This window comes from Brachyhypopomus gauderio, chromosome 2, assembly GCF_052324685.1.
Source record: "Brachyhypopomus gauderio isolate BG-103 chromosome 2, BGAUD_0.2, whole genome shotgun sequence".
Classification (NCBI taxonomy): domain Eukaryota; kingdom Metazoa; phylum Chordata; class Actinopteri; order Gymnotiformes; family Hypopomidae; genus Brachyhypopomus; species Brachyhypopomus gauderio.
The window spans coordinates 28,191,777-28,209,751 of record NC_135212.1 but is presented as its reverse complement, the minus strand read 5'-3'; the positions used below and the strand labels follow the sequence as shown (position 1 = coordinate 28,209,751).

Here is a 17,975-nt window from a genome sequence, read left to right as displayed (position 1 = left end):
GTGGAACACAATGCAACAATAAAATTCTTCAGGTAAATGTTCCTTCATCTGTTTTTGAGGGGTGTTTCTTTATACTACCACATATCGTTATGGGAGGACACTGCAATAGAGTCGAGCGCTACTGTCAGACACAAAAGTAGAACTGAGACAAGAAGAAAGCAAAAATATCTTTTTTTACTAGGGAAAATAAAAATAGTAACGCACAGTTACTTGGATAAGTAACTTTAATCTGATTACTGGACTGGAAATAGCAGCGCGTTATATTACTCATTACCAAAAATACTCATTATACAAAAAAGTGGTAAGATTAGTGGTACTAAGTAACGCGTTACTGACATCACTGGCGGTATGACAGTATCGTGGTGCAGTGGAGGGCTGGGTTGTGTGGTATGACAGTATGGTGGTGCGGTTTAACAGTATGGTGGTGCAGTGGAGGGCTGGGTTGTGTGGTATGACAGTATGGTGGTGCGGTGGAGGGCTGGGTTGTGTGGTATGACAGTATAGTGGTGCGGTGGAGGGCTGGGTTGTGCGGTTTGACAGTATGGTGGTGCGGTATGACAGTATGGTCGCGCGGTGGAAGGCTGGGTTGTGCGGTATGACACTATCGTGGTGCAGTATGACAGTATTGAGGTGCAGGATGACAGATTGGTGGTACAGTGAAGGGCTGGGTTGTGCGGTATGACGGTATGGTGGTGCGGTAAGACAGTATTGTGGTGTGGTGGAGGGCTGGGTTTTGCTGTATGACAGTATGGTGGTGCGGTATGATAGTATGGTGGTGCGGTTTAATAGTATGGTGGTGCAGTAGAGGGCTGGGTTGTGTGGTATGACAGTATGGTGGTGCGGTGGAGGGCTGGGTTGTGCGGTTTGACAGTATGGTGGTGCGGTATGACAGTACCGTGGTGCGGTTTGACAGTATAGTGGTGCAGTTTGAAAGTATGGTGGTGCGGTGGAGGGCTGGGTTGTGTGGTATGACAGTATGGTGGTGCGGTGTAGGGCTGGGTTGTGTGGTATGACAGTATGGTGGTGCAGTAGGGGGCTGAGTTGTGTGGTATGACAGTATGGTGTTGCGGTGGAGGGCTGGGTTGTGCGGTATGACAGTATGGTGGTACGGTGGAGGGCTGGGTTGTGTGTTATGGCAGTATGGTGGTGCGGTATGACAGTATGGTGGTGCGGTTTAACAGTATGGTGGTGCAGTAGAGGGCTGGGTTGTGTGGTATGACAGTATGGTGGTGCGGTGGAGGGCTGGGTTGTGCAGTTTGACAGTACCATGGTGCGGTATGACAGTATCGTGGTGTGGTATGACAATATGGTGGTGCGGTGTAGGGCTGGGTTGTGTGGTATGACAGTATGGTGGTGCGGTAGAGGGCTGGGTTGTGCGGTATGACGGTATGGTGGTGCGATGGAGGGCTGGGTTGTGTGGTATGACAGTATGGTGGTGCGGTGGAGGGCTGGGTTGTGTGGTATGACAGTATGGTGGTGCGGTATGACAGTATGTTCGTGTGGTGGAGGGCTGGGTTGTGCGGTATGACAGTATGGTGGTGCAGTATGACAGTACCGTGGTGCGGTATGACAGTATGGTGGTCCGGTGGAGAGCTGGGTTGTGTGGTATGACAGTATGGTGGTGCGGTATGACAGTACCGTGGTACGGTATGACAGTATGGTGGTCCGGTGGAGGGCTGGGTTGTGTGGTATGACAGTATGGTGGTGCGGTGGAGGGCTGGGTTGTGTGGTATGACAGTATGGTGGTGCAGTGGAGGGCTAGGTTGTGCGGTATGACAGCATGCTTCAGGATGATGGTGCGATCACTCTAATGCTGGGCAGGAAACAGGCAGCTAGGTCGCCAAAGTGACGGAGTAATCCGCTGCTGAATAATTCATGGCGACATGTGAAATGAAACATGGTGCGAGATTAGTGCTGTTCTGCCCCTCGTCTCTGTCCCCTGTGGACTCTGACACCAACACCCAACAGCTTCTGCTCATTTGCTCCAAAGCAGCAAGCAGCACTAAATCATAAAGGATAAACATGGATGGGGATGGGAAGGAATTGGTTTTGTATCGATGCAGAAAGACAGCATGGTGCACCAGCATTTGTAAGACCCATTTTTTACTGTCTGAAATGGAAGAAGTGTGGGAAAAACATTACTTGCCATGAAAAAAAAATCATTAGCATGTTGCTAATAATACACGTACCAATGTCAGAGATGAATGCACTCCATGTAAACCAGACCTTTTAAAAGCTGTTTGGATTCTTCCAATTGTCAACTTTGCACACTGTGTAACAGAAAATATGATTAAATGTTGTGTGATTGAAAATGTTCAAGGATGCCAGGAGAAAAGTGACACATGCCAGAAAATGACTCAGTCCAAACGCCATGTAGGTGCGGCTGCAGCTCAGCTCAGGATTGCAGTGTGTTTTCGTATGTACAGAGTCAACAGATTTTGTTTACATCTATTAAGATGATCGTTATCTAATGGACGTTTACCAGTTGGGGGCTAATAACTTCTGGAGAGACATGACTGCATATCCTGGGCCCATCTCAACTATCCGGGGAAATACATCCACACACCATTCATTATCGTGTTTACATTGTTTTTTTTCTCAAAAGTCACAAAAAACTTGACATCTCTGAATTTCCCTTTAGTTTTGTGAGGAAAATTGTTTGGCCAGGGGCTCCAGAGGGCAGCACTTCAAATGTCTCGTCACTTTGTTCTGCCAGCCAGGAGTCCGTCTGAAGGGCTTCAGTCTTGCAGTAGGCAGGTTCAGCAAACATGGGAACTGGACTCTTAAGGATGAGACGGACTGACAGAGTTTCTTGTTGCTGCCCTTGGAGACGGTCCATGAATCTGCATGGTACATACTGTTCCATCACCCAACACACCTGAGACAGCAAATGGGTAATCAGTGTATCTGATGTTTTTGATTACCTAGTTGAGGTACTAGAGGTGGAAAGTAACGGATTACAATAACTCGCGTAATTAAGTTTTTTAAATTTATTATTTTTAAATTTTTTTATTTTTTAGTTTTGGTAAATTTTATAACCTGTACTTTTACTTAAGTTTATTATATATACACAGTACTTTATATACGATATTAACAGTTGTAATATTTTTGCTATATTTTTAAATCACAAAAAATAGCCTTGAGATTTTCTGCAGTGAATGCTGGGATGGATGAACTCGTGCTTAACAGGAAAGATGTGGAGAGACGAGTCAGGCGGTGCGTCTACGAACCCGGAGCAGACGGATTGAGTCCAGCTCGTCTCTGCCGGAACCTATTCCACTCGAAACCGAAAGGCAGCAAAGGCCACAGATTTAATATGCAGTGTAAACATGGTTTGCCCCGAGAGACTGAAGTAGCAGAAGAAAGCAGCACGTCAGCGCTGCCAGCACGGAGAGATGAGTACCACTGCAGGAGTTTAACATGTACCTTGTAGTTTGGTAGCACTGTAATGCCTGCTGTTCGTTTACAGAGGGCGCAATACCAGTTTCAAATGACAGCAAAATTGAGCAATCATATCTTCCCTCTTAGTGGGCGGGCTTAACTATATGATAACTTCCGCCCGTTGTGGCGAGCTAGCTGTCGTCAGCGTACCACTGCTAGCTAGTTTCGATTCAGTCCTTTGATGCCCTCGTGCACGTTGTTTACATATTCCGCTTCCGAGGAACACGGAGCTGTGAACCTTATTTTGTTTGGAACCTTATTTTGCTTAAGAAGTTATCTAGTACAGTTTTTATTGCGTTTCTAAAGCTGTACCGTCGTCTCAATTTTTTTTCTTTATTACAGTTAATTGCGAGAGGAAACAATTTTTTTCTGGGGGGGGGGGGGGGGGGGGGGTGGGAGCGGGCCCAGGTTTAATGGTCACGGTTCGCTACTACTGCACACACATCCTTAATGTTACTTCGGGACTAGTGGCCTCGGCTAGTTAGTTAGCATCAAATCCAACAAGCTGTAAAAGAATAACGTTATATTATTCAAGGATTATTCAGGCTAGACAGAAATAATGATGTTTTTAATTAATAACATCAGGTACAGTCTGTTTAGTCTGTAGAGTGGCTAAAATCGCACATTAACTGCTTATATGCAAAAAAGTAACGACGTAATGCAGTGCATTTAAAAATGAGTTACTTTTACTTTTAACTTGATTAGATTTTTAGACTATTACCTTTTAATCATACTTAAGTAAAACCTCTTTGAAGTAGGCTAATAGTACTTTAACTTGTGTACAATATTTGAGTACTTCCACCTCTGGAGGTACGTTAGCAGTAAAGCTGAAGTGATTGAGCCTCCTGAACAACTGACCTTCTAAAGCCAGGCTTGCACTGTAAGACTTTTAACCCCCAAATGTACCCACAGTTCACAGCTGGGCTAAATCTGCGTTTATCAGCCATTCTCTTTCAGTTTGGGGAACAGGGAGAAAACAGACAACACAGCAAATGGAGAAGTGTACCAGGCACTGGCTTGAAGTTTGATTGTATCAAACATTTGAGAACAGCAAACCGGAGGCAGTCTAGTACATCCAAATCTGAAAAGGGGATCAGTGTCCAATGAAAATTGGTAGAATGATAAAAAGACAAAAGAAAATGCAAATGATCAACTCTCTCATTCTCTTCTGTAATGGTGTGGGCTGTTGTAATGCCATGTTTCTCTCAGCTGCTGCTAATGGGAGAGTCTGTGTTTGTGTGCAGGTTCAGGGTGCTCAGTCCACTTCAGCAACAAATTACAAGTTGGGAATTATAGGATCATCATTTCTTCAGCGTCTTCTACACTCTACAATAATCTGTCAGAAAGTGAAAGATGCCCAGTCTTTTGGTAATGTGTTATAGATGTGGTCTCATACCATGAACTACAAGTTTCACATGTTATTGGTGGTTACACCTTAATCTTGTTAAGCTCGGTAAGCTTGTTAATATCACAGCTATTTCATGACAAGAATGAAAACAAGACAACGTAATCTCCCACCCGCCCAACTCCTCCTGTGTCCCGGTTGATCCATACCTGCGCAGAGGATTCTGGGTTTTTTCTTAGCTGTTTTGGCAAGGCTGAGGTCACACCAGAGTCAGGCTATCTAGGGCCTAATTAACCCAGTCATAGAGGACAGCTCATTGCCGTGGTGAATGTCATTGAGGCCTTTACTGAAGTCACTCCCAAAGGGAACTGGGCTAATTACAAAATGGAGCGTCGGTGCTGGCCAGTGCCTGGAGGAGGGACCTGTGTGCCTGCTGTATGTTAATGCACCTGGGCAAAGGACTGTACCACTCAGAAAGCAGCTTACCAAGACCCAAGATTCTACCTAAGATGTGAACGTGTACCTCATGGTCTGGGGCTACGTGTGCAGTTTGTGCTGCTCAGCCTGCAGTGTTATGAACGTAAAATGAGAACTTCAGTGCAAACATCTCTAGAGTAATGTCCTCTTCCTTTTAATCATTTTGATGGTGTAGGTAGGCCCGTGCAACTCACCCAAACACAGATTTCGAGACGCATTGCCTTCCCACCACTCTGTCTACCCCCCCCCTCTCTTTTCTCTTTGTCTTCTCCCATTGTCCTCTTCTTGCCATCTCACATTTGAATCGTTTGAGGTGAGACAGATGAATGCGTGTCTAAGGAGGTCATGTTGATTGGCTCCGTGTCAGCGCCGCGCAGCACAAATGGGGGGGTTTGCCGAGTGCCGGGCCTCTGCAACATCTCCAGAGCCTCCACACTTAAGCTAAATGAGTTTGCTAGGTTCACTGTTTCAATCCTGCCAAGTCAACAAAAGAAAGGGCACTACTGGGACTCTAGTATCTTTACTCTGCAAGCCTGGCATATTTGCTGTTTGTAATTCTTGTGTATATCTATTTTTAATTAAGACTGTGAGTATTAGGAGCCAGAGAAGAAGAGTGTGATTTTGATTTGAATACTGAGCACTGGGAGAAAAGGGATTTACAGAAAGGTTCTGCTGGTTCTTCTTGTGCTTCTTCACTATCATTTCCTCTCTTTCAGTTTCTGCCATCCCTCTCTCATTGTCTCCCGCTCAGGATGAATGCGCTGATGTGATGGAGTGCCTCTCCCTCTCGCCAACGATCTGATGGTGCTCAGAGGTCACGGATGCTTGCAGGCTTTGTTACCATGTGTACAATTGAACGCTTATGTTTGACTCAAAACATTTGAGAGGAAGAAACACTACACTGAGAACACACGCGCACACACACACACACACACACACACACACACACACACACACACATAAACACAAATCGATTTTCCATATGTGGACCCATATAACAGTGAAGTGAATTGGGCTTCTGATTTGCACTCTTTTTTGGGTGTCACCCACACTGTGAATTTCTGCTCTGAGCACATATTAAGTGTGCGGTATTAAGTGTGCGGTATTATTCTGCCATATTTACAACCACAGAGTCACTTACGCTCTCTTAGTTTTATATTGGGTGCTTCAACGTTAATTCACTATTATTTTCTAATGTTTAAAAGAATAGTCTCTGAAATTATGCTTTAAAAGAGATACGTTAAGGATTTATGCCATTCTGCCTTCTGATCGTTCTGTGAAATACATCATAAAATGCAAATGTTACAGTCCAGAAAAATATTAATGCTTTCACTATTATCTATGTAAAGACAACAGCCAATCTGGCAATCTGCCCTAGGCCATCGGTTGTGTGACTGGATGAAGTTATTTCCATATGATAAATGGGGTGCACCCAAGAACAGTTCTAATAGTTCAGAAAGCTGGCTAATTTCAGTACGAATGTGACACATTAGTGTGTGAGAAACGCAGATGTGTGTAATAGAAGCACCACTCTCTGTTGATGGGCAGATGGTTGCTCTGTTTCTGAAGACACCTCCACGTCCACTTTCTGTCTGGCGCTGGAAACAACTTCCAACGTATCCCTGGTTTGTTATAGTCAGGAAAATCTAAGTCACCTGTTTTTGCTAGTCACCATGCACATGAAATGAGATTGAATGTAGAATTCTAAATTCTGTCAATATTCTCTTGCTGAAATGCATTATGGGGAAGTTATGTTTCTACAGTCTTCTAATGGGTGAGAATATTAACTAGAGTATTAGTTTCTCATTTTTTTATTATTGTGTCCAGAAATGAAAATGCTGTGCAGATGATTAAATTTGTGTATGAAGGATGTTAAAGTAACAAAGGTGTCCATTGATTATTTTTGATTAACATTTTCATGTCATTCTAAAAAAAATTTTGGCAGTAAACACAGTAATAATGTTATTCATGGGATTTCCCCATGAGATGAAATGTGCAAATAATCAGAATTCATCACAAAGCTGTCACAATTAATCATGGCTTAAAAATGTAATTATTTGACATACAGTATGTGCTGGTGGTAAGAGAAACCAGCACAGAGAGTAGGACTGAGAGTAGGAGTGGCTATAAATGTGATGTGAACAAACACTGAATCATTGACCATGGTGCTAGAAACACACACACACACACACACACACACAGTGAGAGTATATGTGAGTACTTCCATGGTCTGACATTCGGTAACTGAGGTGAGGACTGTGCTAGGAACAAACTGTGATTGTCTCAGTAAAGCCAAGCGAGTTTGTCTGTCTACTCCCCCCATCTTACACATCAGCCTTGACTGACTTAGCATTACCTCAGAATACAGCCAAGAAAAGAGAATGAGAGCCAGAGAGAGTGAGGGAGTAAGGGGGGAAGAGAGAGAGAGAAAAGAGAGACTATAAACTAGAAAAGAGAGACTTGGTGAAGAGAACGTCTCCTTTAAAATACTCCTTCACCTTCCAGTTGCCCCCAGCTAACAGTGAGAAGTGTGCTGGGAATTGCCTCTCTGCCCATCTGTGCACTAGAGCATATGCAGTAGGTAATGACCTTATTTCTGTTTTGAGTGAGTGTTTCCTTCTGATAAAGCTTGGCTTGGTTATCACGTGTGGTGAATAAATGGGCTTCAACTCATTAGAGCTGGTATTCACACCATTATGCAGACATTCAGTGACGGTGTTGCCTGAGTCCGGATCACAACATTGTCATTGTGTAAATTTGCAGTGCAGCAAACAGGACTTGTGAGAGTAATGAAGTACACGTTGGCTCTTAATCTCGGGTTCAAAGACTCGCGTTTTGCATTAACACTAGAAATTGCTTGTAAGTTTACTGTATGTGACAGATTCTGCTATCCAGAGCAGCTTACAGCAGCTTACATATTGATTGTCAGGACAGTGTGTGTGTTGTCTGCCAGTCACACCCGTGAGTCCTGTATCTGCACCATGGCAATGTAACATGCTTTAGGTTTTTTGGCCTTCGTGTGTATTTTTTTATTCTTTCTTAAACTCCCTGGTTGGCTGTCCCGCACCATGCAGTTTTGTTTTCGTATATTTTTAGAGATGCTGAGAGTGCATTGTCCCAACAGGAACGCGTTCCTTCATGATGAATCTTATTAAAGTGTTGCCAGTACGGTCATTACGGTACTTCATATGACTTCAGAACCACATCTTCCATTACACAGCGTACATTCAGTAGTTGGATTCTGCTGTTTAAATCCATATTTGGATGTGCATTCTTCATCTTGACCTCAGCATATAAACAGTGCATGCTTATTGGACTAATGAGATTATTGTGTATATTATTATTTTTTGTAGTAACAGTGCTTAAATTATAACAATCAGTTTATTTGTTTAGATGAACCATTGATAGTAGCTTAACACTGTACTGACACTGGTTTACTCTCAATGTTATTATTTTCTACTGAACAGCAAGACATCCACAGTGTGAAAGACCTGAATTAATATTCATATTAGCTTGACTTTTGCACTTCTGTACTAGCTTGGTATCCAAATTTGCCTTTCAGAAAAAAAAACAAATAAATTCACAGATAATTTAATTGTTTCAACACACACACACTCACACACACTCACACCCCCCCCCCCCCATCTCTCCTCATGTGTATGCCCTCTATATTTCATGTGGCCTCCAACAGAATTGGGCTTTATAGAGCCCTGAATGGGATGGCCTTGATCACTCCACACCTTCAGGCACTAAAAGTGCAGGCGTAATGGCTTCTGTTCAGCCGCACTGCAATGCTGCGCCTTGAACATCCCACCGCTTTCATCCATATTCCATACATTACTGTCACAGCAAATGGTAGTTTTCATATATGGACAGAAGAATGTGGTGTCGTTTGTCCTCTGTGCATCTACAGTCATTTTGTTTGCTGTCATGAATGCAACTTCTCTATAAAGAACAATGACTATCTAATATCACACACGCAAACACAGCACTGAATATTCACTTCAGCAGAGTCCTGATTTCTCTCTCTCTCTCTTTCTCTCTATCTCCCTCTCTCTCTCTCTCTCTCTCTCAAACACACACACACACACACACACACACACACACACACACACACACACACACACACACACACACACACACACACACACTCTCTCTCAAGTACTACACGTAGGCACACATAAGCAAACACTTCTGGCCAGGCACTGATGTGTAAAATTAGGGCATCTTATATGGCTGGTCACTTGTGTAACACATACACTATTAACTGTTTCATAAAAACCGAAAAAATATAGGGCTGCTATAGGTCTAAGTTATGTATTGAATTAAATAAAATGTCAAAGCTTTTTCATTTGTCTAACAATGTTTATTTGTTTATCTGTGCAAGGATGTTTTTTTGTCTATTACATTCCTCTATTAGAGTTCACTCTTTCATCTAATAGAAATCACACAGGGGATACTCTCCTTGTTAGGTTGTCTTTAAATATGTCTTTTTAAAAAGTCTTTTCCATTTTCTGGTTTGAAATGGAAGAGCAACAAAGTTGATCAATTCTGTGAGAATTGTTTTTTATTCTCTTCTGCATAGTAAGAAAAGATTACCAAAGAGATTGCCTGGTGGCTTGGTAAGGTTTAAACCATTGTGTGATATTCAACCACTTAACAGAAATGACCGTATCAGATCCAGTCACTGCTCTACTCTGTTAATGCTTAAAGTCATCCTACTCATGATGCCAAAAAAGAAATTATTTCCACAAATGGAGACTTTGCTTCCTTAGCTATTTTAAGCTATTTTAAACCCGTCTTCAAGATGTATGAGATGGGTTTACATAACTTAGGCACCAATATATGAATGCCAATATAGTTAATATCAAAGCATAAATTCTTTGGTTGTACCAATGTACGGTATATTCTAGAGAAATGCTCCATGGCTGAATGGAGCATGTTGTACTTTTTTGTATTTTAACCATTTCAATGATGCTCAGAAGCACAGATCCAATGCTCTTGAAAATACAGAACACCAATCCTGATGGCAGTCATAGTGCACGCCAGATAGAGGAAGGACCACCGCGGTCCAGCCCAGACTCTTCATTAACTGATAAACATCTGGTGTGTGCTTCTCTCACTCTCCATCTCCCTCGTCATCATTCACTATCAGACTTCAGAAAACCAACATATCAGTCAGTGCATGGGGGTGAAATGGGGGTGGGGCAGAGTCCTCAAATCTGCTGGGATAATTGCGCGGGTGATAAGTCTCCCACGGAGAGCCCATCAGACAGCGGCCGCCTTTTCTGGTAAGCACGTCTTTAACCTGAGCTCCTTGCTGTGGTAATGCGTACGTGGGAAGTCAATAATTTTAGGTCAATTAGAATGATAAAAAAAGAGTATGAGGACAGGAGTGCTGTGATGAGTGCAGTGATGGTAGATGATGGGGCCCTTGGCATCTGGGGCCCCACACACGGCTCCCCCACACACGGCTCACATGGCTCCCCCCCGCACGGCTCCCCCACACACGGCTCCCCCACACACATGCCACTATTCAGCATTATTCAGCCAGACTGTGATGGTGTAGTACTGAATGTGAAGGTTGATTTCACCATGTTTGGAATGAGCTGTAGTATCTGCCGTTTGAAGCATCAACATGCTTCCTGTATTAATTGTATGAATGGAGTGTTTTTGTGGAGGGACACTCAGTAGTGGTGGCTATGTGTAAAGTGCCAGGTAGCTTAAATAAGGGTCCTCAAAATGTACAGGTTTTATATAGCATTTCATATAGAATTATTTCATATAGAATAAAAATATGTGTTTTTCATGCAAGCTTGACGAGCACATTTAGCTCAGAAAATAAGGCTGAACTTGAAATGAACTTAATGTTGTCAGCAATACAGAAAAAGAAACTGCCATTTTGTTCATTCTAGACTAGAGAGCATGTCAAATGAACCTATGCAAAATGATTCTTCCTAGCATTAAAGATTAAATTTACAAGCCTCATCAACCACAAATACAAGGCTACACCATCAAGACATTTTCTTCTGAAAAATGTAAAACCACAGCGCTGGTAATTATCCTGGGGTATTACTGTATCTTTGTGTGTGTATTACTGTGTGTGTGTGTGTGTGTGTGTGTGTGTGTGTGTGTGTGTGCGCGCGCTGCAGCAGTGCTGTACTGGTGTGCGTATTGTGGCCTGAGTGTCCTGGATGGGCATTAATGCTGTTTGTGCGTGTGTGTGTGTGTGTGTGTGTGCGTGCGTGTGTGCGTGCGCGTGTGTGTGCGTGCGCATGCATGTATGTGTGCACTCATGTGTGTGCGTGCGCATGTGTGTGTGTGCACGCGTGTGTGTGCATGTGTGCGTGCGCGCATGTGCGTGCATGTGTGTGTGCACGCATGCCTGTGTGTGTGTGCGTGTGTGTGGGTGTGTGCGTGTGTGGGCGCACGTGTGTGTGTGGGCGCGTGTGTGTGTGTGCGCACGTGTGGGTGTGTGTGTGTGTGTGGGCGCGTGTGTGTGTGTGCGCACGTGTGGGTGTGTTCGTGTGTGGGCGCGTGTGTGTGTGTGCGCACGTGTGGGTGTGTGCGTGTGTGGGCGCGCGCGTGTGTGTGCCCATGCGTGTGTGGGTGCGTGCTTGTGTGGGCGCGTGTGTGTGTGGGCGCGTGTGTGGGTGTGTGCGTGTGTGGGCGCGCGTGTGTGTGTGGGCGCGCGTGTGTGTGTGGGCGCGTGTGTGTGTGTGCGTACGTGTGGGTGTGTGCGTGTGTGGGCACGCGTGTGTGTGTGTGCGTGTGTGGGCGCGCGTGTGTGTTAATGTTGGGAAATACTCTAACCCTGATTACAGACTCCACCTTCCCTCCTTGCTACAAATGTAGATCTTAATGGCAGATTAGACCCATTCAAAAACAGCGTCTAAAACAGCGTCTGGGTTATACACTACCATCACTACCATCAGAAATGCTTTAATGTTCAGCATACACAGAGTCAACTAAGAACATTGTAAAGAATCTGTGAGACACCAAGACAGTGTTGTATATATATTTTCTTTTTTACGAATTTAAGCCAATAATGTTGAAGGTCAGTTACTCAGAGAAAATCAAACACCTCAGGGGGGCATTTAAAATTGCCACAATTCTTTGCAGCAACAAAAAAATTGGTTGTTTAAGAATTAGATTTACTACTGAATTCATGATTTTGGTGTAAAATGTGAACGTGAAATGTGAACGTGAAATTTAAATAAAAACTATATTGAATTCACAGACTTGATTCAAGTATAACATACACGTGCACAGGCATGATACCTAATTTGGTATGTTCTACAGGTTAAGTAGATCAATAATGGATGATATTAAAGGCTACACTTAATCGTCTTAGCCAAGTGCTTAAAATGCAGCTGTGTTACCTCAGCTCTGAATGTCATAGCTGACCAAAACCGATCCTATCAATGTCCTGCCTGAAACACTATTGTTTCCATTACTGTGTCAGAAAAACAGACTCCATTTTTTGTATGTTGATGCCACATTTCTTGTAATTCACTTCATTCCATTTTAGTAGCATGCCTGTTTTGCAGTCACTAGTGTGAACATATGCAATCATAGACGTGGTGAAGATTAGATTCTCCCCACCAAGCAGTTTGAATAAGATTCAGTAGAATGTGCCGTGGAACTGGAGTTACAAATATATCTCATTCTGGAATGACATTTGATAAAGGCCCTTAATCTTCGCTGCTTCCGTACAATTTGCCAACACGTTACAACTGCACGCAAAATGTCCGCAACACGTAGGGGGGAAAAAAAGGCAAGAGTGAAAAGTTCTGTTTAGAGAAATACAAACCAAATGTTTTATTGTTGTAACCTCTGTAGACTCCTCATAAAAATAGTGTTGCTCAAAATAAGGACAAAGGAAATTCACGGTTTGAAGGATCACCATGGAGGACAGCCCATAATTCACACATTCATTTGTATCCCCTCCTCAAGAGAAAGAAATGTAAGCTGTCGTGTTAATGTGAACTTGCAGTAAACCACTGTGTCATGGCAACTGTCTCTGCACTGCAAATGAATTCCCTTTACAGCCCTTACACTACTAATCTGAGGCAATTGTTGTAATACATTTACTATATTTTAGCCCTAAAAGCCACTCAAGTCTCCAGTAAGCATTTGGGGATCTTAAAAGTATGAGGAAAGCAACCAGTAACAGAGAAAGAAATGGCCAAAACTACTGGGGTTCACTGATGGCGAATTTGTCAGGTCCCAAAGGGACTTTTAAGGAAAGAAGAGCAGGATGAGATGAGCCTTTTCTCACTGAGAAACGGAGGGCCAGTAAAAGGCTGTTCCACACCTCTAGAGTTAAACACGCAGAATAGCACACTGGACCAAACCGTTAGCTGACGGCTAATGAACAGCTCGTTCCTTTTTGCTGCCTCCATATATCCTGAATTTTGCGATGCCCAGTTCTGAGATTTTCAACCCAAACTCTTTTATTGCATGTATGATGTTTGGCACAATACAAATTCATGGTGCTTTTACAAGATAAACCTGTAAAAATTCTTATGGGGACAGTTGTGTAGACAGATGTATCCTGTCTGTCATGGTCTAAAAACGTCAGGGTGCCCTTTTTTAAAACAAGTCTGACCTCATCTGCAGTGTCATGTCAGTATCTCCACATATTTCCTTTTTAAATAGAAGTTACAAGTTAGAAAATAGTTTAAATTCATTTTTCATTTTTATATAATCTGCTTCTCTTACCATCCCATAGTGGATTAATTTATATATTTATATTCATATATTTATATATAAGCATGTACAAGAAAAACAGTCTTATTTTTGCACTGGGTACAAAAGTAATCGCTGTCTTTTCTTTGTGCATTCTATTGCATGTTGTCATGGGGATCAGAAGAGGGCTCAGAGGAGGAGGAAGTGATGAGAATGTTAGATCTGGGTTTCCTGTACCTTCTCCTTGGTGTGGGTTTTGATCAGGTAGGGTTCGGGGATGGTGCTGATGGTGGCGGGCCGGGACGAGCGGTGCAGAGAGTTGCCAGTGTTGTTCTCTGTCCAGGAAGCAGAATGTGCTGGTTTGTAGCTGCTGCAGATGGGTTTGTACGTGCTGTTGCTTCGCAAGCCCGGCAGCACCATCCCTACCTCTCCAGGTAAACTGGTCCCTGGGGCGCTGGGCTGGTCGTTGTCATTCATCTGAATGATCTCCATAGTCCTGGCAGCCGCCACCGTGCTCCTCTGCTGGTGTCGCTTACGCAGCTTGTAGAACGCAATCAGCATGACGGCAGCGAGCAGCGTGACGGCGACGAAGCAGCCGATGATGATCTTCGTGGTCTTCATCACCTCGTCCAGGCTGGCGGGCGGGCGCACCGTCCCTCGCGCCGTGGGGACGCTCACCTGACGGGGCGTCTGCAGCAGCACGGTGGGCGTGGAGATGAACACGGGCTGGAAGACGGAGGGTGAGGCCGTGACCGTCTTGGGCTTGATCGCCTCCTCCGTCGTGGTCTCCACCACCTCCACCGTCACCGTGGTGAAGTAGCTGAGGTGCTCCGACGTGTTGAGCTCCGCTGCACTCACGTTCAAGTAGGCGGAAGCGTTGGAGTTCCCTGCCATGTTGGTCACCATGCAAGTGTGCACGCCTGTGTCAGACGGAAGCACGTTGGAGAAGTTCAGAGTTCCGTCATTGAGCACGTATATCCGTGGATGGTTGGAGCCGTGGGTCAGCACTGTTCCATTGGGGAGGAGCCATCTGACAGACGACATGGGTGCCGTACGACACTTGAGCTCGGCCACGCGCTCAGCGGAAATGTTAAGGTCACGTGGAGCATCCAGGATGAATGGAGCAGAACACTGGAAGGTGCTCTGGTCCAGCTCTACAAGGTAGCGCCCCCGAAGGTGGGCGGGAGTGTGGCAGCGGCCACAGCATGTGGAGTTGGTTGGTATGTACTCTCTCAGCCACCAGGCCAGCCACACGACATCACAGTCACAACGCCATGGGTTATGGTGCAGGTGCAGCTCTACCAGATAACTCAAGGGCGCGAAAAGGTCATGGGGCAAAGAGCTAAGGTTATTGTGGGCCAGGTTGAGCTCAACCAAGGCTGTGACATCATCAAAAGCATTTCGCTCCATTGTGGTGATCCTGGAGTTCATAATCCAGAGTTTTTTTAGGGATTTTAGACCCCTGAAGGATCCAGGCTTGATCTCCGGAAAATAGTTTTCTGACATCTCTAGTTCCTCTAGCCCCACCAATGGGGAGAGGACAGGTACCTCCCGTAGGTTACACATTCCCAGGTTTAGGTATTTCAAGTTGTATAATCCCTCAAAAGCACCCTCAGATATATACTCCAGTTTCTTCAGTTCACCCAAATCCAGACGCATAAGTGAGGGGACACGGTTGAATGCGTAAGATGGGATGCTCTCAATAGGGTTGTTCCTGAGCCACAATTCCCGCAGCTTCGACAAGTACTCGAAAGCACCACTGGGGATTACGGTCAACCGGTTGTCAAACAGCTCCAGGGTGTTGAGGTTGGTGAGGCCATTGAAGGCCCCTACCTCAATCTGCCGGATGGAGTTCCTACCAAGCTGTAGCACCTCCAGGTGGTGCAGGTGCCGGAATGTGTCGGCCTGGATTATTTCGATGCTGTTCTCCATGAGGTTGAGGTGCCGTGTGTTGGTAGGTATGCCAGGGGGCACTCTGACCAGGCCACGCCTCGTACACACTACCTTGCTGAACTGGTTACTGCAGGAGCAGACAGCTGGGCAGTTCTGCGGTCCAGTGGGGGCGGCGCACACACTCCACGCTCGCACCAGGAGGTAGACTGCACAGAGCAGGGCTGCGTTCCAGACACGGTGCACAGTTACCTGCCACAAGAGACTCATGATGTGGCACGTTCATAATTCAACATCGCGTGGGGATTCGGCTCGGGAACGGAGAACAGTGGCCCTACCCTGGTTTGAGCAAGACACTGATTCTGTTTTCCATCGACAGTGCAGGATGGTGCTGTTGTAAACACACAGAGTAGACATGCGGAGTGCGGGAAGGAGGGAGAGGAAGAGAGAGCAAAACAGTTAGAGGAGAGAAGCAAACAGCAGTGCAAGAAATAAGTTTAAATGTAGAATGCTTTACCTCATTAGTTCAGAGTTCACTGTTCTATCTCCATTTCTGTTTTACGCAGTCCTGGCCACGGTCAGCAAGACGTCCACAACATTTTTAAATATGTCTTTTTCAAAAAGTAAACTGGAGTGTGAATGACTTTGACAAAATGGCTCCTCTGATTTCCAGAAACAAGGAGTGTTTAGAAAAACTGTTCCAAGAGGTAAGGCCCAGTGAGCTAAGCAGGTGCCCGGATCCAGTCGAACGAGAAGAGATCTTTCAGCTCTCCCCCTGATTGTCCTTGGAAGCCAATGCTGAATACAGCTGGACATTTTTCACAAGATTCCATTGCTAAACTGCAAGCACAACAAACTGTAGCAAAGCAGATGAAGAAGAAGAAGAATAAAAAGAAGAAAAGAGGAATAGAGGGGAATGAGGTCCCGATATCAATGAGGTCGATATCTTCCTCTCTGTTAAAGACTAACCAGTTTCTCACTTTGCTGTTGTCCAGCGCCCTCCTTACTTGTCCAGTTGATTAGCTGTGCACTGACGAATACAAAAAAGGCATCAAACGCACACTGCGGTCATTCTGTCTTGCTTTTTTAACTCGCTGCGTTCTCCTGCCCGATGCTGTAGCAGCTGCAGACTGCCGTGTGCACAGTTAGCAATAATCCGTCAATTTCTCCAGAGGGGGGCTCGGGGTGGTGGTGCGGGAGCAAGAGTAGAGGAAGGGGGCAGTAGCACAGCAGTAAAGCTCTGTGTAGAAATCGCTCCTTCCTGCTCTCTCTCTCTCTCTCTCTCTCTCTCTTTCTTTCTCTCTTTTCAGTGTCGGAAAAGGCGCAACTGATCCTACTCTGTGAGCATGCGGCTGATTTTCAGAGAGCTGTCTCGAAAAAAGGTTTCTGTAGTGTGTCCCCCCTCTCTTGGTGCAGATCCTGCTGTATTCCTTTCTTCCCGCGTCTCGAGGTAGTAAGTTGTGGCAGTTCGCCTGCTCTGCCCAAGCGACTGTGGGCTGGCCAGGGCTCTGTGGCGTGAGCCGGGCTAGCGTGCGCAGAGAGAGAGAAGAAGGCAGAGACACGCACATGCACCCCGAGAAGACGCCTGTCCACAGCGACGCTCCTTCCCCCCGTCGTTCACGCTCCACACACGCTCTTTCTCTTCATGTGACGGGGCTGTGGGCAGCTGAGGTGCTTTTCTCTGTCTCCTCCTTTTGTCCTTCAGTGGAAACGTGAATGTACTGCTGACGCATCCCGCTCAGAGCAGTGCACTGGTTTGATGCAGTGTTCCTGTGTATTAACACATCCACCCCCTCCTCTCTTCTGTGCTCTGCCTCTCTCTCTCTCTCTCTCTCTCTCTCTCTCCTAGCCTTCTCATGCACACCATCTCCAACTCTTCATTTCACTCATCCTGTGCATTTACTTTTTAAATCATTTTACTATTGTTCTTTTTCTATCTTATCCTTCCCCATAATTATTCACTCTCTTTCTTTCTCTCATTCTCTTTCTCTTTCTCTCCCAAATATATACCCTCTTTCTCCTTCTGTAAGCTCTAGTGGGACTGCTTTGACTAAGATGAAACAACAGTGGTCCTGTACCTGCAAAGGTGATGGTGACTGATTCATGTTCCTCAACCCTCCCTCCTGTGCAG

At 45.1% G+C, this 17,975-nt stretch overlaps 1 protein-coding gene across 1 annotated transcript; it reads right to left on the bottom strand.

Moving 5' to 3' along the window:
• Nucleotides 1-11,928: 11,928 nt before the first annotated feature.
• lrrc4.2 (leucine rich repeat containing 4.2) lies at nt 11,929-17,633 on the bottom strand. The gene is made up of 2 exons (XM_076993373.1): nt 16,362-17,633; nt 11,929-16,235 (listed from the first exon to the last, which is right to left on the bottom strand). The coding sequence occupies exon 2, from the start codon at nt 16,112-16,114 to the stop codon at nt 14,171-14,173; it is 1,944 nt and encodes a 647-aa protein (XP_076849488.1). The 5' UTR covers nt 16,115-16,235; nt 16,362-17,633; the 3' UTR covers nt 11,929-14,170.
• Nucleotides 17,634-17,975: the final 342 nt, after the last annotated feature.

Excerpts from the sequence above, each read along its gene's own strand:
- lrrc4.2 (XM_076993373.1), bottom strand. The coding sequence starts at position 16,114 with ATGAGTCTCTTGTGGCAGGTAACTGTGCACCGTGTCTGGAACGCAGCC.